This window comes from Bactrocera oleae, chromosome 5 (genome assembly GCF_042242935.1).
Source record: "Bactrocera oleae isolate idBacOlea1 chromosome 5, idBacOlea1, whole genome shotgun sequence".
In the NCBI taxonomy this organism is placed as follows: Eukaryota; Metazoa; Arthropoda; class Insecta; order Diptera; family Tephritidae; genus Bactrocera; species Bactrocera oleae.
In genome coordinates, this window is record NC_091539.1 from 5,424,021 (window position 1) to 5,446,885 (window position 22,865).

A 22,865-nucleotide genomic window follows, 5' to 3' on the forward strand; every position below is an offset into this window, starting at 1 on the left:
TTCGAGGCACTTTTGATAACAAATCCTTTTCAAATATGAATTTTATTATAAACTGATCTATTATTTCCAAAATATCAGGCTGCTCTAGTCCCGGTACCTGTATTTTCGAGTCCAAATGGGAGACAAAAAAAAGTTGTAGCCTAACGAAAGGCGCAAAAATGGGTATGCTTGTTCAATATTGCCCTCACATCTACTATGTCATACATATATGTATGTGTGCTAGTCTGCTTGCAACTGTCAATTTGCATACATTAACGACTGAGCGAGCGAATACGCACATAAAATGAGAGCTAAAAAGCATTACACTACCAGTATTCAGTCTCTACTCTATGACAGTGTTGAGTTGGCAAATAAGGTGGGCTGTTAAGGGCGCCTGCAGCTCGACAACGTCAAGGTAAATTTTAACTAGCCGATAATCAAACGCTCGTCCTTGCTTAACCCGTTTACCTCGCAGCTCTTTTGCCCGCGTAGCTGACATTCAACGCACCACCAGCTCTTCAGTCTTACTTAAAATTACTATGTTACTGCACTACTGTCAGTTGTTGCTGCTGTTTGCCGATCCAACACACTGTGCGCTCTTAGCAGCCATTTACGCCCGCCAAACCCCTCCCCCACTGTTAATTGAATTTGTGAGCAGATAATAGCACATCGATAAGGTCGCCTTCATCATAGTCGCTGTTGCAATTGTCGGTGTCGTTGTCGTTGTCGTTGTCGGCAATAGTGTGCACGTAAACAGCGCACTTGCGGCAATGTGGTAAAGTGTATACTTAATGTAATCGTTGCATAGTTTTAGGCGTCGACGCGCCGCAATTAAATGAAACAGAGTCGCCATTAAACGACGCGCAGTTGTAGGTTGGCGCGAAGCCTGTTAAATAAATTTGTCGACTTTGAGGTGGTGTAAATGTGTGAAAATCTGTTTTTGTGCAATTTAAATTAATTGTAATTTCGTACATGTCGCTGGGGTAGACGGTACCTAAAGAGGGTTTGTGGAGTTTTAGGCAGTTAAAGTATTTAGAATTGCCTAAAAAGGTACTACAATCGTATGAGGTGGGCTATAAAGAGTATTTGAAATATACGAAATATAGGTTAGGTGAGCAAAACTATTGTACTCTATCTATATAGCAACATGTTGTGCGAGTATAAAAACCATATGAAAATATGGTGAGCTCTAAATTAATACACTGCAAGAAAATTAAGTATTCATAAATTACTGAATTATTTATAATATACTTTTGGGCGTAAATTTTGAAAGTTATATTTCAACGAAAGCAAACTAAAAGTTTTAATTGAGTAATTTTAGATGAAAAGATTGTTTAATGATATATGAGATTTGCTGAGATATGTACCATACATATGTTAACGGTTGCTTTGTTTAGAAAAAATATACTTGTAAATATTTTTAATGAAACGCTTTGCCAAAATTCGTTTCGATATCTTATTATTTTACGTATTTAATTTTATATGTGGTTGACATACTTTTAGATGCTGATTAAATTTTCAGTATTAGAAATATTCTTCTTAGTAGACAGATTTCAGAAAATTAATTATAAAACATTTAAACTATAGTCTCAGGGTTGTTATTTGCGAAAATATCCAAATAAAGCGATTTTGATGATGATGATTTTCATAATAACTTAGTTTCCAAAAATTTTCGTTTCTTAAGCTTTTGAATTTATTGAATTTATAGAGACTTCTGTAAGCGGTATACTTAAAGAAAGGAGGAAATTTAGGCGCAAATATAATTTGTGACAAAATTTCAAGTATTATTTCTTAATTAAAGTGCTTGTATTTTTCAGTGAAATTAGAAAATAAAATACCGGGTTTCTTTGCTCAGCCGAAAACTGTGATCAAACCCATTTAGTTAATCATTGCAGCCTACATATAGGTGCATATCTTAATTTACTTTTCAGAAATTTACGATTTTACAGCTTCTACTGCAGAATAATACTGCAAAAATAATAATTTTTGAAACTCAATATGCTGAAATATTGCTTGTAAATTCTGACAACTAAATGTATGCTTCAAATTTTTATATTAGCAATAAAAAGTGCACATGCAACTAAAAAAGATATAGTTAAAGAAGTAAAACCATAAATTATTTTTAAAACTTCTTACAAATATTGTTCTTGCTTATAAAAATATATAATCAGTTTTGTTATATACCTTAAGCAGGATTTGAGAATTGTTTGCAAGAAAAGTTATAAAACCGATGCTTCTTCGCTAAATGAATTTTGACATTCTTAAAATAATATATTCATAGCTAGTTGCCAGAAACTATAAAAGATGTAAGTCAAACTAGACTTAGCATGACTGAAGCTGCACACTTTAAGGAGTATGTTTTTTCAGTACTAAATTTTTCAGTTCTTTTATTTTAAAACGTTCACGCAACGGCGGCACCCAAATCCATGTTGCACTTCATCTGGCGGCGCACATTTCTCGCGTGTTCAGACTTGCGCACGCGTCTTGTTTCCTCAGTAGTACATTGAGTGCTTATTTTGCAAATTTCATGACTCGTGCCGTTTTTTATATCCTGACCACAGATACATGTAGTACACGCCGCCCAATGAGGCGGTCTAGCGTGAGCCACCAGTGGTACGCGCCGGCGTGAACGTGTTAAAAATATTTTTCAATATTCTATTCGACAAAAGAAGTAAATAAATTTTAATATAACTTGCTAGTTGCATAGTCTCCAGCAAAACAAAATGTTCAAATAAAATGTTAGTTAAACATGAAGCGAGTATAAATAAAAAAAATTCTAAATCTAAAAGTTCATGATAAAAATTTAATAAAGATGTAAGTAAAAAAAAAAAAATCTTAAACCTGACTATAACCTTTTTATGCAATTTTTATTGTCTTTATTTGCACAATATTGCCTTCCGTTTTTATTCGTTTGCTTTTATTTTTTTCTTTGGAAAACTATTGTATATGCGTCTATGTGGCACACATTTATGTTGAGGAGATTGAAATACAATTGTTTATGAAATGTTGAAAAATACATGCATTTTATGTGCATTTTTATAGCATAAATTTAGGAGTTTGTGATTGCTTTGGAAAATGTGTACAAAGTGAAAAATGTTACGACACTCTCTGCAATAAATAAATAAATGCAAATGTTGAATATATTTTAACATATTCCATAACACATTGAGTGGCTAATACTTCTTTATAGCTGTTGCTGCATACTTTTAGGCGTATAAAATTTTTTTTTTATTATCTATAGTTTGAAATTTTTTAAATGTTTCTTCGATTTTTTTCTTTTAAAATTAAATTTAATAGCATTTTATTGACACTTGCAATTGCTAAGAATCCTTTAACCCTTTGTTGAATACTTTTAGATGCTTGTATACAATATATTTCTTTTCTTAGTTATTAAACTTGCAACAATGCATATTTAATGCAGTTTACGATCACTTTAATAGTCGGTTATATATTTTAAAAAACTATAAATTTCTTTCATTCTGTAGCCTATCTCCAGGAGATCCTCCGAACTGAAGTGTCTGGCCGGAAAGGAAAATTTTTCTTCTTAAAATAATATCACAACCAAAAACCAAAATATATACTAAAGCTAGGCTAGTCAAAATTTTGATTTTAGACAAAATGGCGGCTTCTCAAAGAATAATTTTTTTCTAAAAAAATTTACAATTCGGAGTGGCTTAAAAATCTACTATCAAAAATCGTATTTCTTCGATTATAATTTGTAAAATATATCTAAGAAGCTTGTGTAAAGATTCAAGTCGATCAGACTAACCGTTTCGGAGAAATTTTCTTCACCAACTTAGAAAATAGCGTTTCGACGAAGTGAGTTTAAAGTTACGGAAGTCAATTTAATTTAGTCTAATTTTTTAATAATAATTCAGACTAAAGTTTTCGGGGGTTAACTTCAAATATATGTACATGCGTTATACAGTAAAATAATATCACAACCAAAAACCAAAATATATACTAAAGCTAGGCTAGTCAAAATTTTGATTTTAGACAAAATGGCGGCTTCTCAAAGAATACATTTTTTCTAAAAAAATTTACAATTCGGAGTGGCTTAAAAATCTACTATCAAAAATCGTATTTCTTCGATTATAAATTGTAAAATATATCTAACAAGCTTGTGTAAAGTTTCAAGTCGATCAGACTAACCGTTTGGGATAAATTTTCTTCACCAACTTAGAAAATAGCGTTTCGACGAAGTGAGTTTAAAGTTACGGAAGTCAATTTAATTTAGTCTAATTTTTTAATAATAATTCAGACTAAAGTTTTCGGGGGTTAACTTCAAATATATGTACATGCGTTATACAAATATGCAAATCAAAAAATCTAGTTTTTGAATTTCGCAAGTGGATATAACCACTTAAAGGTCTAATTTAAAATAATATTGAATTTTAAATTTAAAATTCTGGTTTGATTTGACTGACGACTGCTGGCATGAAAATGGGATTAATTTTCTGGCTTAGCTCTTAGCTGTAAAAGAAATGAGTCTTGAATATGGTAAAGTATTCAGAAAATATATTTACCTATAAATAATATTGCATACTTTTATATGCATACTGTTATTATAACTTTATAATTAAAATTATTTTTCATTCGAATTTACGATAATTTTCTGGCATAACTCCTGTCCACAATAGAAATTATCCTAAATGAAATTTTCCTTTAAAAACTATTGCATGATTTTAGGCTATACATACTATTATTATTATATTATACCTATAATTTTTGTCTCCAAAATGTTTTTATAAAATTTTTTTGTATGTATGTACTTTCTGGTCTGCAGTTCAAAAGCTTTTTCTGTTTTTAAAGGTATGTAGGTGTGTGAACTTTCTACAAAATTTGAAACATTTGAATATTTTACTATTTCTGGTATGTATTCGATATTTTTAAAAAAGTGCTGCTACTCTTGCTTTGAAGCCATATGTGACGTGTTTGTTTATTTAGGTCGCACCCTTATCGCCGCTGCCAGCCGCTATGGCAACATAATGTGTCTAAGATTAAGGTTTAATACATTGCTACTGAAATTTAAGCCATAAAAACAAGCAAAAACAAATTCAACTTCAAATAAACACCAAGAATCGACCATATGCGCTTACAAAGCATATATAAACAGCGCCACCACTCTTAAGAGGCCGCTTGTTTTCTTATTTTCCAAAACTGTTGCTATTGTTGTGGTTACACAAATAACGAATTCCTAATTATTGTTACTTTGCTGTAGTTGTTGTTTTTGGGTATCCTTTTCACGCCGCAGTTGGTTGTTTGCTCTTGGCGTCCTCGTACCCAAATCCTTTTCGCAATTTCAACGGCGAACCTTTCGTTGTGTGTCTGTTTCTATCGTTGTTGTTTGTATTTGGTTTTGTGTGCTTTTAGGCGTAAATGCAAATGGGAAATTAAAGTGCGACCAACACGAAATTCGAGTGCGCGCATCAATGCACGCTCCGCCGAAACGTCGCGCTACATAAAAGGTATTCGGCACACCAGATGACTAGCGCAAATTATGCAAATAAGTGTGTCAGGACAAATATGTACATTCAATAAGGCTGTGTGTGTATGTCAATTTTGTGGAAGTTCCGAAAAACGGCAACGACTGAAAGTGTCACGTAGCGCACACGCGGAAATTGGAACGCCTATAATTATGTATGCAGGTATGTATGTAAGCGATATTGTGTGTTTTGTATGCTTTGCATGTAGTAGCCTTTTAGGTGTAGAAAATTAATTGAGCTGCACTTTGGGTTTCCAGGGATAGGTGAAGTTGTGACAGAGATGTGGGAGGAGAGTGGTTTGAAAGGGGTATATCTAATAAAAATATGTAATAAATGTACGAGTTTATAGCATTTATTTAAAAATTTTAACTTCGCATAGTTTTTTGATATACAGTAGATTCAAAAGGCGAGTATAGCACGCTTTTGTTGAACTTTTAGAAATATTTAAAAACATTTAACAAGAAAAGTAAAAAAAAATTTTACTCATATTTATTGTTTTTTATAATTGCATACTTTTAGGGTCGCTGATTATGTTTAAAAAATATTGTTAAAGACAATTCTGCAAATATATTTGTATCGTATATCGTATAAATATATATAATACGATTAATGTGTACTTTTATAGTCAGAAAATGTTTGGCTACCTAATTTCTAATTACTTAAAATAATTTCTGATTACTTATAAAAATAATGTACTTTTAGTCTTGAAGCGTTAAATTACTTTCCAGTTGTTAGCTTAAATTACTTGAAGCACGTCCTTTCGGCCCTATTTATTTTTAACCCTACTTCTAATTACATGGAATAATTTTAATGCAATTGTAAGAATATGCATACTTTTTGGCGTCAAACACTAAATTTTTTGCATTTCACAACTCAAATTACTTTCAGGCTTAACTTCTTAAATACTTTTAGACTAAGAGTCTAATTATTTGCATAGATTAAATATTACTACTAATTACTAGAAACTGTAAATATTTTAACTTCAATTATTCTAGTGTTAGTCAGCTTTAAAAAAACTGGCGTTTACTTGTCTAATGTGGCATTATTATAATTATATAAATAATAATTATTATTTTTATTTACTTGTAGTAATTAATTTTTTATCTCGTATCCGCCATTTTAGAATTTTTTTTTTTTAAATAACATTTTGACATGCTTTACTTATCGACTTTTGGCTTTGATTTTAGTTACTTTTGATTACTGGGTTATAGTATTGAGATATTTGAAGAAATTGTATTCGTTTAGGCATGAAATGATCTTTTTGTTAACTTCCGATAAGATATTTGTCAAGGTAATTGCTTACTTTTAGGCGCTACAAGTCAATGTTGTAGCCTTGTTTGAACTTAAAACGATATGTTACAAGTTATATATACTATGTTTATATAACCTCTATACTTTTCGACAAATACATATATACAATCAGGAAAATTTTATAATACTGCTTTTACTTCAGCAGCATTTTTTTGCTTTGTATTGATAACCCTAAATATATACTTTTAATTTGTAAGCAATAAACTTTCTTTTAATTTTATTTCGCTCCCATACACTTCTCATAGTTCATACACATTACTTTACTTACCAAAAATATCGCCACCCATGCCATGCCAATATTATCGAACGATATTGTTCCTTGAAATGGATTTTGACCAATCCCCAGACAATCCGTATAATATTGATTCCAATTGACGCAAGAGGTGTTTGTCGGTAGATTGTCACCATATTGGGATGCAGCTTCTGAAAATTTAATATGAATTTATTTTTTATAATAAATGAATTTTTAGAATTAATTATTGAAAAAATATCTACCTATATAGAGCCTACAACTTTAATATTTTCATTGTAACTAGAAATTACTAATTTACAGGAACAAATTATAGAAGATGTTTTGTTGTGCTCTAGAAAGCTTTGCCGTTTGAAAGCTTTAAAGATATTTATATCTAAATATTGCTTTCAAAGCTGATTTTTAACTATATCGCCTTACTGTCATGTGCGATTTTCTATCCACAACTGTGGCAGTAGTGTCAAGAATTCACACATTCATAATCATAACGGCACTTAGTTAATGCTGACTCTCAGTTCAATACTTTATTTTATTTTTGCCTTTATTGTTGTAGTGCCAGAAAACATTAAATAAGTTTTGAGAACGGCGCCGAGTTGACAGTGCTTCCATGAGTAGAAATCTCGCTTGGATCCGATTACGTTAAGTTAACACGGGAACCGATCAATAAAGGCTTGGTCTGTATTGCTAGGAGCTTTTCCAAGGTTTTTTCAGTCTTAGCTTATCGGATGCAGATATGTATACCGATGCAATCCCATCGTAAAATAACACTATCGTCTAAAGTTTATTTTAGATATTAAAAAGCTTACTAAAAAGCTCAAGCAGCTTTGTTGGAAAGTGTAAAGAAAACTAAACTTATGTTTAGAATTATACAAATCTTTTCTTAAAAAAGTCGCGTTATATAAAAAAAAATCTCCGAAATAGAAATTTAAAAAATTTTATTGAAATTAGTTTCAGCAATGTATCGCTAATTAACTCTAATTGGTGACTACTTGACAATTTTCTAGAACAATTTGCCGCCAACTCGCGCGCTCATGTGCAAAATAACGGTTGATAATTTTGGAAATTTACAAAAGATTTTGGCGAAATATGAGAAAAAAATTACTTTTTGTTGTGGCGCCTAAAATTATGCCACGACAAAGGTTGCGGAAATGCTCAAGTCAAGCGTTAATAATTAAATGCGCGTGAATGCGTGGCGTGTTGCCAAGCTTGCTTACATTCAAATATATATTTTTTCAGCGATTTTCGTTTGCATAACTAAAATTTTTTTTATGCTACGTTTTTTTATTTACTTTTTTATTAATATATATTTTTTTTCTGTGTTTTTTTCCTGTCGACTTCTCTTCTAATTATTTACCTCTCCCGCCACCATTTCACAATTTCCGTTTCCGGCATACTAAAGCGCTTATGGTTGTTGTAGATTTTTAATTAAAAAATGTGCGTGCAACACCCCCGCAGCCCGCTTGCCACGCCCTAATTTCATAAGCATAATGAAAAATTTGCGCGCACACAGTAACCAACAATAATACCAACCTGGCGACGCGCGCGCTTCCCACCGCCAATCATGCTCATTAACCTAAGCAACAATCACAACAGCAATATGCCATGGCAACAACATAAATTGGCAGCATGAAAATCACTCAAGTAGCAATTAAAGTTTGTTGCATTAGCCATATCCGCTTGCGACCGTTCGTCCACACCAAGCGCTGATTTTAAGGCGCGCGCGCGCTGCAAACGCGTCTATTTAATGAGCAGTAACAACAATAACTGCAATAATGTGGGTATGCGCGTTACGGTCAGTTGACTAGCGTTTACAAGCGGCCAAGTTTCTTTCGTACTTTTGTTTTATCGTTGTCGGCGGCGTTTAAGCATTTTAAATTAAGTTGCTGGCAAATTGGTTTACTTCATTCTTTTCCGCGCGCGCGTTTCCAACAGCGATTTTTAATTAATTTTTTTCCTACACTTAATTGCATAATTAAACAGCTATAACAATAAACTGTTGCTTGTTGTTGTTATTGTTGCGTATATTGCTTACTTACCTGTGCAAATCATGTCGCCGACACGATAGGGTGGCAAGTCCGCACATAAATGCATGCCAGAGTCCTCGGGCTTCGAGCATATGTAGTCCTGCTCCTTGGAGAATTCGTAGTAGTTGGAGACACTAGAGTATTTTTTGTTGTTGTGATGGTTTGTTTATGGTTTTTTTCCATAGTTATTGTTGAAAATTTTTGTTGTTGTAAAGAGTAGCGTTGTTGTAGAGTTTTGCGCAGTATTGAACAAAATATTTGTTTTATGATAATTTTAACGGTGTTTTTTTTTAATTTAAAGTTGTTGTGTGAAAAATTAGTATGAATTTATTAAGAAACATTTTATGTTTAAACAATTTTGTTATTGTAATTTTGTTAACAAAAATATTTTTCGTAAAAAAAAAAATAAAATGCCAAATTTTTTTCAGTGTGCGGCAGTTCAATTGCATTAATTTTTTTCATATAGTATATGCAGTGTGTGTTATCGAGAGCAGAATGAGAGAAGAGAAAAATACATACAAAAAAGAGACATTTAGTAAATCACAATATATATAAAATTTATTCATATTCAAGACAATTCATAACATTTATTCAGACACGTAGAAATTGAAATGAATGTGTGGAAAATGAAGAGTTGATTACTGAGTATTGAGTGAAAGAGAAACTTAGTAGCTAAGTAAGTATGAAATTAGTACGAAAAATTAAAGCTTAAAAACTTGCGTAGTAAAGACGTGAGCTGAAGTCGTATATAGTATGCAAATTTGAAATTTCTTAAAAAATATATATACAAAATTAAAAAATAAAAAATTTAATAAAAATAAAACTTTAGGTTTTTAAGAAAAAATTTTAATTTTTTTTTTGTTTTAAAATTTAAAATAAAAATCTATTTTCTGGAAATTATTTTTTTTTATTTTAATAGAACTTTAAAAGTAAACTTTAAAAAAATTTGGAAAATAAATTTGTTTATTTGTTTTGTGAGAAATATATTCTGTTTTCGCATTTTTTTAAACATATGTATATCAAACTATATAAATATGATAATAATGTGAAATTTGTTATATGTTTTTATATCCGTGAAATACTCATTGTGTGACTGTTTTGAGTGAAGTGCGTTTTTTTTTTTTGAGCAAGTAATCTTGAATTGAGTTCAGTTCAGTTGAATTGAGTGAGTTAGCGTATGAAGCTTAAAAAAGTCTATGTAATTAATTTGAGTTTGGGTTTGAGCTTTCAAAGTTGAGTGAATTCATTAAAACTAATGCAATGTTAATGTGTTTAAGTTAAAATTCGTTTACAGTAATAAAAATAAATAAAATGAGAGCTGGTAATAACTTTACAAAATAAGCGTATGTATAAGAGATAACTTATAATTTCATTCAAATGTAGCTATTTTTAAAATAGTATTTTCGAGTGAATTGAAAATGAGATGACCAAGTAAAAAAGTAAAGCAAAATTATTATATATTATATATAGCAAATAGACTTATAAAATTAGTTAAGTGGAAGTTGAGAGAAATCTGATTTTGCTCACTTTCAATAAATTAGGTTGAAGAAGAACGTTTACTAAATGCCTTTAATATTTTGTTGTATAAGTGAATACAATAAAAAAATAAATAAAAAATACAACTAATTAGTTCAAAATTAAATGCTAAATTTGAGTGAAAATAATTGAGTTAGTTTCACACGAAAGAGTAAGAAGTAGTCATTTATAAGTGAGTCTAATCGACTGAGAGTTGAGTGCTTATATATTGAATTAAAGAATGATGAGTAAGTATTATCTGTTATTAAAGAAATTAACATATTGTTTTGAAAAAAGTTGTAGAAGAAATAAAATTTGAGTGAAAAATAGTACAAAAGAATTAAGTAAATAAAAGTGTGTTATAAAATTGATAATAATGAATTATAAAATAATGAAAGTGAAGTGAAAAGTAGTAGCGTGTACGCCTAAATAAGAAATTATTTTTGAGTGATATGAGTTGAGTTTTCGTAGATTGATGAGTGTCTGAGTTTAAGTTAAGAGTGTGTTAAAAGTAATAGTTAGCAACCAAATCAAGCTAGTGTAATTTTATGCAACTACAGTGTATAAAGTTTAAAGTTAGTTGACTCAGAGGCAAATATTGTTTAGTAAGATATCTCAAGAAAAGTTAAAAATCAATGCATTTTGGTTAGCAGATGTCAAAATTAAAATCAAACGCATTGTTCTAGAGCAGCCTATTTGAAACAACAACGAAAATTTGCATTAAGTTATAGTCCTAGCATTTCAAAAGAACATACGTCAAGAGCTTTCATAAAGACGTACAACACCCAGAGCGCTAAAAACATCGATTAAATAAGGAAATTGTGGCGGAAATTAGATTAGCATGAAGAAAGCGTTGAGAATTTATATAAACTAAAAAGGGAAAGCAATAAAAGTAGCGCGGGAGAGAATAACTAACCAACACTGGAGTTTTAGCACAGAAATTTGTCGAAAGTAAGTGATATTGAGCTTGTGGAACATAAGACTTAGAGCTATTTAAGAAAGTATATGATTCGTAGAGAAAAAATAAATAATAGCAACGAAAAGAATACAGCTACGCGAATCCTTGTACATATTAAAAAATAAGCTTGCAAGAGTAACTAGCTCAATTTACTACTATTCTTGATTTTAATATTCTTGTATTAGTATTGTATAAAGATTAAGCTTTTTTTTACTATCTGAAACTCTTTACAACTACCTATCGCATTATGCTACTTATTTAGTGGCTTGCGAAACATAGCGCCTTCCACCCATAGAAATTAGTTAAACCGACTTTTCGTGCCTTGAACTTGTGAAACAGATTCCTGTACTCAGAAATTGTTTTAATTTTTCATACTTTGAACTTATGGTACACAATCACCTACTCTTGATACAAATATTACCATGGTTTTATGTAATGGTTACTTGTGAAACACAAGTTGCTGCACATGGATAAAAGATGTTTTAAATAAAATTTTATTGCTATGTGATAATGATTGAAATTTTTGTGTAAATATTGTATAATTTCTTGAACATTTTTTTTAGGTCATTAAAGAATTTAAACCCCTTCGGAGTTTAAAAACATATTTTATTAAATAAAATAGTTAATATTTATTTCAACTTGCACTAGTTATGAAAGGTATTTTATAAATACGAAATTTTTTGTGGGAGTTTTAGATGTATATATTTCTTTTAGTCAGTTCTGTGCTTTTAGCTCAACTATTATAATGTGTTTATTTGTTTAGTTGGTTATAAATATATTATGTGCAATAACACACTACTATATTTTCATATTCAAAGGTAGCTTTAAATACCTTCCCAAGAGAAAATGATGATTTTTCCTGTAAAAAGAACAATCGCATTCATTTGAGTGCTTCTTGGCATTAAGCAAATGAAAAATATTTTCAGCACAACGCTACGGGGTCAACAACATTGAGAACACATTGGGATTTCAAGAGCATACGGGACACACGAGGTTGTCGGAATGTAAAATGGTATAAAAAGTTTATATATCTGTAGGGTTAGGGATTACTAGCTGAGTTTATAAAACTAATGGTGTTAATTCCAACAGTATATATATATGGAATTCGAATTTGAAAATAGGTCTAAATGTGTTATATATTTTAGAGTATATAGCTTCTCTGTGCCAAATATTTTTGTCTTTCCTAAAGAATATATTTACTTTATTATATACTATTTATTGCACATATTTTTATAATGGGTTAGGAATATATTTTGCGAATATGTCTTTAATAATAAATATTAATTTTGAATGACTAAAATAACTTTTATCGAATCTTATAATTAAATTGGAAAATATATCAAGGCAAGTAAGAAAATATGTGCAATATTAGTATGAACTTGTGGAACACCTGCCTTAAATAGAAAATATGGATGATAAAAACATAATTTAGAGATATTTCAAGTATAGACAGCAAAAGCAGTAGAAATGAAGGTATAAAAAGTTATGTGAACTTGTGGAACACCGGCTAATATATATCGAAAATTCCTTCATAGTGAGAAGATAATATAAATGTAGAATGAAATGCGGCAAGGTAAAGATAATATTTTTATTAAAGAGATGAATCATAATTCTTTTGATATGAAAACTAAACAGAATTTTCCTTAATGAACTTGTGGAACACATTTTAATAAATTATTGTAAGGATATTTCTCCTTAATATACATATACTAAAGTAGAGAACAAGAAACGGAATAATTTTTTCCCGAAAGAAATGAAAATAGATTAACCTAATGAATAAGAGCTAGAATAAGAGAAATAAGTGAGGAAAGCAAGAAGAGAAAGTAAGCAACGAATACTTAAGAAATAAAAAAAGCTTAAACTTAGTTTATTGCAGATGTTTCTTGAATAGATTTTTCTGAAATCGTAGTGAAAGGTAGTAAATAGTTTTTATAGTAGTAGCAACTATTTTTAGATCATATTATTCTTTGAAAATGTATTTTAAGGGAGTAGCAAGTGTTCCTACAAAGTAACTAAGGCTTTCAGAAAATAGTGGTGAATATATTCGCAAGAAAATAATTCAAGTCCAAATACATACACACATTAAGAACTAAAAAAATTGTATGCAAATGTAAAACTCTCTTCAATTTATGCTCAGGGTTTTACATTTACACACTAAATGACACCGAATACAAGTTGTGCTGTGAGTTGTAAGTAAGAGTAGTCTAGAATTGGTAGCACCTAGGGCACTCTATAGCATTGTTTAAGTAGTGTTTTTAGTGATGAGTTAAATAGTAGTGTATCTTCTGCGCTACAGTGTGTTAAAAATTGTAATTTTTATTGAATTTATTTAAGAGTCAATGAAACTAGCTAGACTAGTATGTGAAAATGTGTGTACTAAGTGTGGCACGCATAAGATGCTAATAGTAGTAGAATACAGTGGTGCTCATATAGTAGCAGCTAAATTGTAGTATGTTAGTTACTGGTGTATTAAGAGTATATTAATAGTATTAGTAGTAGCAAAAAAGGTACTATTTATAGAAAACACGCTGATTCTAAAAGGCATCTGCAATATATTTCATACTATTCGTATTTTAGTATACTAGATATATATATATTTTTTGTAAATTTGTTTTTGCAGTATTTTTTAATATTTATTTACGTTTATGTTTATCAGTTGTTTAACATAAATACAAGTAAAGAAAGAAATGGATTTATCTTACGAGTTAACACGGACTCGAACTCTGTACTCTTTAGGTAGGTCCCTGTAAACAAAAAAACCCGTATGATTTTTGAATTTCTTGTAGTTCAATGTTTTGTAATTGTAGTTGTATTTTGGTAGTTTTTGTTTATTTTTATTTTTTTTTTGGAAGGGAAATATTGAAGGGTTTTAGCTAAGATTTTGTTTTTGTTGTTTGTTTTTCCGAAATTGGGCGATTAAGTATAAATGTTTATATTGAGCTGGGTTTAAAACTACTACAACATAGCGAAGAGAGAGAGAGCGAGGGAAAAAGATGAAAAGAGAGTACGCTAGAGAGTGAGAGCGAACTCAATGGCAGAGGAAGTGTGTAAGAAAATTTAGCAGTACTCATAAGAAAATGTGTGTGAGAGAGCGAGGCAGAGTGGAAGTAGTGGATTGAGATAGAGTTAGATCGTGTAAACGGTAACACTAATGGAATGTAATGAGAGACACAAAAAATATGGTTGGAAAATATATGGGTACATTCGGCAGGCTTTGGTCAGCAGGTGGATCACGTTGGACAGCTAGCTTTATTGAGGGGAATTAGAGTGAGTGAGAGGGGTATAAATAAGCAATTGGCAGCAGCATACAGCGGCAAGGACTTATGGTATTGGAGACAGGATGAATCAGCGGTAGTAGAGAAAGGGTTAAAAAGTATTGTAGTCGGTTAATAAAAGGGCTGAAAAGACAAAATTTTAAAATAGTATTCAAATTGTTATAAAAATACAGAATTGCAACTGAAGTTTGGGTTTTAGTTTATTCTTAAACCTTTTATACATAACTTAAAAAACGATTATTACTTTTATTTGTAATTTATAAATATATACAGAGCTGATTTTAAATGTAAAATCGCAAAAATTCAAAAATAAAATTGTTTTTTTTTTGTTTGCTTTTACGCTAAGAATGTCTTTTTGAATAATAAGTAAAAACAATGTTAACAGATAAAATTACTAGCAAAAAATGGTGGACAACAATTTTTTTGAAACTGCTAAAACACAAAAATTAAATATTTTTTCTTACATTTTAAATTTGCAGTAAAATTAAAGAATTATCTATGACTGTTAATATGTACTCGGGCTCTGCTTACAAATTATATTTTCTTATATTTTTTGCAAATTATAATTTTTTGAAATCAAAAAGGTAAAAGACGCGCCCTATTAAGAAGCTTAAAATCTCTTCAAAATTGGAAAAAAATTATAATTAAAATAAAAAAAATTTAATAACATTTACATAAAATAATATATTTTCAAAAAACAAATGTTTCTATAAATACAAATATGTATTTTTATTTTTATAATATATTGTTTACACAAACATTTTTTTTTAATTTTGATAAAACCTTTAAATTTCTGCAATTTTTAATAATTTTTTTCTGTTAGCCGTGCAATAAGCTCATAAGAAGACGTGAGTTTTGCATTTTACCTAAGTTTTCACTCAATTTGTTAGTTTTTTTTGCTAAGTTGTTGGTAAAATCGTAGCTAATCGCGTGTATTTACAAATTATGCCATATGTGAGCACTTGTATTTACATGTGAGTATGGATATAGTATACAAAGAATTTTTCAGCAAAAAAGGGTAGCGACGGCTACTGTGTGTGTAAATTTTCAAATATATTGAAAATTTTGAGTTTTAATAATTTTTTGAAAATTTGAAAAAATACAACGGCAAAACAACAAAAAACTGCTTTTAAATTAATAAATATATACAATAAATTTAAGTTAATAAATAAAAATATTTATTTATATTTAAAGCTAAGCAATTAATTCCTATTTTACACAGAATAAAATTAGTTGCAAGATTCGTAAACTATAATTTCTTTTTTCAGATTAACTATATGTTTTTAAGAATTGTATATATTTACAACAAATCAGCATAAATACCTACTCACTTAAATTTTCAGCTTGAAATTGTGTTACAAGGTACTTAACATTTTCGAAAAACACGTATTAATATTTTAAATAAAGCAAGAAATTAAGTTTAAAATAAATAAAACAGAACCAAAAAATTATTTTATTTGACAAGATATCGTCATAAATTTGACACCGATTATTGTCTAAGGCAACGGTACAATCCGTAAAAATTCTTTAGATTGAACCACCATAGAATATAACTGTCATACAAACTAATCGAACAAAATAACGATAAACATCTATCTATACCTCTTTATGCTACAAAAAAGATGTGAATTAGTGTATTATAGTTTCGGCAGCCAAAGTTCACATTTCTTTTAGTTCTTGTTTTTTATATATATTTTTCTCTTTTTTTTATTCACATACTATTTTTCTACGATATGTTAAGATATAATTCACATAGGCCAAAAAAAGAAAAATTAATAAATAATATAAATAAATAAATAATAACAAGTAAAAAAATTTAATAACTGAAAAATTAAAACAAAAATTATGTAATACGAAAAAAAAATTTAAAATATAAAAGTAGATGTTTCGAAACCACTATATAAATCAAATTATAAAATTAAAAATATTTAAAGTAATTTAAAAACTAAAAACGTTTATAGCATTAAATGAATGTTTATGCCATATATTTATAATTAATATGTTAACACTATATATTTAAGAGAAATGACTTAATGTTTTATACTTTTAAAACTGTTATTGTACTATATAAAAATTTCAACAAAAACAAATTTTTAAACTAACCAAAAAAAATTAAGACGTTTTCAAAATATTAAATTTGTTTTTTTTTTGTTTTTGGGCACAAGTTTGCTGAGCTTAATTAACCCCCCATGTTATTGTGAGGTTTTGTTTAATACTAATACTGAAAGTGTCCCAATTTTATACTTTAATATGAAAATATTCAAGTCACAAATGTGGAAAACGCTGAGGGAGATTTTTAACTCATACAAATACTTTAAATAGAGCTCCGTACAGAAAAATGTTGATCACATTAAAAAGCTGCGTATATTATTGTCTAAACTTTTCATTTTATGTTTTATGAAAATTTTCTAAGAAAGATTTATAAATTTTAGATACAGATCTAACAAGCTTAAAGTAGAAAATTTATGTACAAAGCCAAAACGTACCAATTCAAAATCATTAAAATTAAATGAGGTTTCCGAGTTTAATAATTTTTAAAGATTATGCGATAAGGTGTGTAAAATTGTCGGAATACTAACAAAATACATCTTGAACATAAGTATAATGGATCAAATACCGAACTAGAAAGGAAACAACTTATAATTTTTTTACATATTTGACAATATTTTGCTGAGGACGAACTGCTGAAAGTTTTTTAGTTCCGATTTAATTAAATTTTCAACACTCTATTGCGAATGCGGGGTATGCGACTTGGATTTAGTCGTAGCACAAACCAAATTTAAGTTGATACACAACCTAAAATTCAACCATGACAAACACCTTTTGTAATGAATATCACTTTTTTGTTAAGTGAACGAAATTTTCGTAAAATGCTTTTATGGTATTATTTATATCTATATCTGATATCCACATGATATTTTTTAACACAAGAATATGACTTTTTAATAATATCTTTAGTTATTGCTGGTAGTGAAAAGTTTTTGAGCAAACAATGAAAAAATTAAAGCTTTTTAGTTTAACTAAGCCTTTAATTAGCCATAAATTGATTAATTTGAAAAACCCTGAGGAAAAAATTATACTTGAAAAGTCTTTTATTTTAACTAAGCATTTAATGAGCTTTAAATTGAAACATTTTTCTTTCGCCATTTTTCCAGTTTTGCATTCATCCTTTTGCATTTTCATATTTCAATTTTTTTTACCTTGTCGCTTTCTAAAATCTTAATATATTTACTCAATATAGCAGTATGTAAAAGCTCAGCGCTAGTGCCATGCCGACGACTACGGTTTTCAGAACTGCCAAAAATGTATACTGAGCAGACACCTGCATATCACTTTGTTTACCAAAGCCAGCGCTTAAGTAAACATAGTCTTATATACCTATATGTGTCTGTACATATATACATACATATAAAAGTATAATATATATATAGAACATGCTAAAAACTCATATGGCATGTGTGACGACAAGACGCCGATACAGCGCTACTTGGGCGCCTGAAATCTACAAATGCACAGACAGTCAATGTTTATTATACGATATATTAGTGAGTTGGCATAATTTACTACCATATATACATATATCTTTGTATGTAGGTGCGTGTGTCGCGTGGCAGAAAACGCGCAAGCAGCTATTCCGTAAGTGTGCTAGCAAAGAGACTAGACTAGGTTGACTGCTGGGGAAAACAAAGTATTCCGCTAACAATTAATTTGCATTTTAAAGACACCCACCGATAGCTGGCACATGACAGGATGGATGCAAATATGGCTTTCAGTAACGATTAACATCGTGGCGCGTTTGTCATTTTTATTATGACTACTTTCTCGCATAAAAATGAAAAATCGAAAATTTATTGTCGTAAATATGTGCATATATGCAATTTCATCGATAGGGAATACGTCTGCTAAGTGACTGAGACGTGATTGCTGTAGCACAGAGTGCGGCACAGCACTTGAGACTCATGGCGCCTGGGAGTCAGCATTCGACTGCGGATATATTGAGCGCTTAGTTTATACCACGTCGGCAGTCAGCAGTCTGCTCACACCAATTGCGGCAGCTTAGAGTGAATGACAGTCCGATTGCTGACATTTTATTTGAGAGCCGAGTTATAGAAATTTGCATAAAACATAACAGTCAATAATGCTTTGAAGAACTTTGAAGTTCGTTACATCTATATATTTGAGAATTTTTGAAAATGTATCAATATTGGCTTTACGAAAGTGTTTATCTCGAATTATGTTACTTTAAGTAAAAAAAAATTCCTGAATTGTCAGAAATCATCTCGTTTAAAATTATTTCCTTTCCACTCCTCCAACACCTAAGAAAGTGGTCTATCAATTGTATAAATTGAAATGCGTTTGGTTGTCACAGATTGTCCTGAGTTGAAAAAAAGTTTTTATAATCTGTACAATGATGTTTTTTATGATGCTGGGTCCTTAAGACCTTCACGATTCGTGCCCATGTGTCTCATATTTTATATAATACTACTGAAAGTTTTGTGGATAGATTACAAGCGAAAAAAATTGCTAATAATTGTGAACTTTGTGTTTAATGCTGCTTAAAGCTTTTGCAACAATTTTCTATCTTACTTAAATTTATACAAGCAGAATTAGGATCTTCAGTTTAGGTGAAAGGGTATGAAGAAGCTTGCTGAAAGTTTCTATAAATACAAAACTTAAGTAAGACCTTTGGTAAGACAATGTGTATAAAATAATCAAAAAGGCTTCACTTTTCTTAAGAAACATTTAAAACTACCAGTTAAAAATTAATAAAAGCTTGCTATAAACTTCGACACAGCCTCGATTGGAACTTTAGTAAAACCAAACTAGTTATTAAAAGGTTTTATTAGCATAATCAGTACTGGAAACTGCTTAGAATTATATTATTTAAGGAAGCTTGCTACAAAAGCTTCAACATTGCTGCGTTCATTACTTTTGAAAAACAAAAGTTTGAAAGACTTGGTTTGAACTATATTGTTAAAAATTAAGTTCTTGTAAAGTTTAGTTCTTCTCAATTATACAACACAAATAAAAATATAGTATTAATAATAAAGCTGAGACACAAAGCTTTAAGCTCTAGCTCTGTATACTTATATTATTGCCTAAGTATGTAAATATATTAACATTAATTACTTAGTTAGAATCTGCAGAAGCTCAAAAGTAATCAAAAAGCTTACAAATAGGCTTTTACAAAGCTGTGATTGAAGCGTTAATATTACAGTATTTTTCTAATTAAAAAAACAAAAATGCGTATATGTAATTGCATGCTTTATTGCATAAATTAAATAAAAAGCTCTAAAAAAGCTCATCGTATTTTTACAGTTTCTGCTCTACATGGTATATACAAATGTTATGGTATGTATATATACACATGAATCTTTACAATTACCACCTTTAAACGGTTTACACAAGATCTGCAGCTTGCTGAGCGTCGAGCGGTATTTGTAGGAAAGCTTTATGAAAGCTTTTTTATAACAATGCAAGTAGTCATATTACAAATGTTGTAAGACAAATTTTTTTGATAAAAAATTAAAAATTGTATAAAACTAATATTCGTTATGACTATTGAAAAGAAATTAACTAAGAAATTATCTTTTTTATTACAAATTTAAAGATATGAAAATATTGTTTTTTGAAAGTAAAATAAATTTCAATAATATCAATATAATGTACTTAAAAATATATAGGATATTTAATGCGTAAAATTTAAAAAATATCTTTTATAAAAAATAACAAAAATGAAAATTTGCTAAAGTGAAAATTTCTAAAATCGCGTATATACAAAAAAGCTCTAAAAAAAGTTCGAAAAAAATTAAAAAAAAATACCAAACTATTTTTATTGGTCTTAACATTAGTTTGCTTAGAACTTTAATTTTTTTATTCGAAGTAGTCGCTATAGACCCTAAAAATGCTCTCCATTTATTAGCTATACATTCAGAAGCTTTTTACAAAAAAAAAATAAAAAAATAAAAAATAAAAAATTAAAGTAACGCTATGCAAAAAAAGCTGAACAAATACTATAGCATCTTCTTTAGTACAGAGAAAGTGAAACGAAAACTCATTAAAACCAAAGAGAAAGTCAAACGTTGCAGAATAAGTAGTAGCAATGCGGAAAGAGAAAAGTTATTATTGTTTAAAATATTTCATTTAGTAAAAATGGAAATTTTTCAAAATATTTTTTCATAAATGAACTTTAAGAAGTGTGTACTTACGGAAATGTGACGACCGGCATTTCGGAGACCCAACAACGCTGACGCAATATGCCCTGCCACAGTTGCACGCCAATAATGCCGAATATGAAGAAGACGAAGAAACAGAGCAGCAGCACATTGCCGAGCATAGGCAGCGTGTCCAGCAGCAACATGACCAAAATGCGCATACCTTGCGTCAAAGTAGAGAAAATGTTGTTAAAATATTCAAATGAAATGTCACTCTAAATAATATTAATATTAATTTACTTTATTGAAAAAAAAGCTACGTATACGCCCTGCCATTTATTTAGTCATTCTCTCTGTACTTACTTGGTATGCGATTGATTGCCCGCAATGGACGCAACACTCTTATCGTTCGTATCGCCGTCAAGTTCAAATTTTCCACATTCGTTACGTATTCCAAGAGACCAGCAATAACTATAAAGAAATCCAGTCGATTCCAAGAATCAGCCATATAGGTATTTTTACCATGCAAGCCCATCGCTATAGTTTTGATCAGCATTTCGATGGCGAAGAAAACGAAAATGATGTCGTCGAAGATCTGGAAATAGAAGATAATAATTTGGCGGTTATATTAATCCCTAATAACTGTTTTATAACATTTGCAAAAAAAAACATTAATTAAATAATTTCACAAAAATATTTGGTTTTTTCTTTTATTTTTGACTAAAATAATGTTTTTAGCTGATATATTTTTTTTTCAAAATGTTCGTTAATGCTGAAAAAATAATAAATTATCAGAAGGAAACTAATACAAATGTTTTAAATTTATAAAGTAAAAAAATAATATTATAATATATTATTAAATATGTTATTTATATTTTTTTTAATATGTATTTATTTTTAAAAATTCCAAAAAAAATTTTTTTTGAAACTAATTTTGGTTTATTTTTTACTGAAACAAAAATCTTTCTTAGCCAATTACTTTATCTTTTCCACTTAACTAATATAAAAAATAATATTTTTTAATTATTAAGTAATAAAACTTAATTTTTTTAATAAATTATTTATTGCTGGCAAATATTATAAGTATAATTTTTACTATAAAAAAATTGAATAAAAACAAAAAAAAAACATGAAATATTTTTATTATACCAATAAAATAATTTTCTTGTATTTTTCACATTTAAATTTATTTATTGGTAAATAAATTTTAATTTGCGTAAAAAAATTTTAATAATAATTAAAATAATGTAAAAATTAATATTTTTTAGAAATAAATTATTATTTGGCTGTAAAACAATTTGTTAAGAGAGTTGGAAGAAAAAATTTGTGTAAACAAAAATTATATTTCTTAATTTTATATAAAAAATTGTTAACAAAAACTTAATGTATGTTTTCTTTTTCAGCGTTCGAAACAATAAAAACTTCGAGAATAATTAATTTTTCTTCTGGAATAATTAATTAAAAAAATTACATTTACATACATTTAAATAAAACAAAAAAAATTTTCAAAAAAAAAAAATTTTTTAATTTATTTTATAAAATTAAAAGTTTATTAACTTTTTTGACTACAAAAAATTATGAATTAAAAAAATTTAAGTAAAAGTAATAAGAAATAAATCAATTTTTGAATAAAAGAAATATTTGGTAGTTTTTTTTTAATATTAAAAGTATTTCATAAAATTTTTTTTAAATAAAAATAATTTTTTAGGTTTTTTTTAATATATCAAGGCTCTAATACTTTTATTTACGTATCAATTTTAATTGATTTAAGAAATAAGTAAATTAGTTTTAAAATCAAATTTTTTCAACCATAAAATCAACAGTTTAAATATTTTTATGTGAAAATTTGCCCGAGTTGAGTGTCCATTATGTGCATTTCACTAAAAATGCAGCTTAATATATAAAAATATTT

General features: G+C 28.9%; 1 protein-coding gene across 4 annotated transcripts in view; it reads right to left on the bottom strand.

Moving 5' to 3' along the window:
- Positions 1–22,865, bottom strand: part of Ca-alpha1T (Ca[2+]-channel protein alpha[[1]] subunit T) — a 211,804-nt gene that overhangs the window by 62,540 nt on the left and 126,399 nt on the right. For 3 of the 4 annotated variants that reach the window (XM_070110658.1, XM_036359652.2, XM_070110657.1), the window contains 5 exons: positions 21,317–21,548; positions 21,008–21,176; positions 14,226–14,267; positions 9,063–9,184; positions 7,045–7,199 (listed from right to left, as the gene is read on the bottom strand). In XM_070110658.1, coding sequence (XP_069966759.1) covers positions 7,045–7,199; positions 9,063–9,184; positions 14,226–14,267; positions 21,008–21,176; positions 21,317–21,548 — 720 coding nt within the window. The remainder of the gene's footprint in view (positions 1–7,044; positions 7,200–9,062; positions 9,185–14,225; positions 14,268–21,007; positions 21,177–21,316; positions 21,549–22,865) is intronic. The other variant, XM_036359654.2, reaches the window with a different exon arrangement.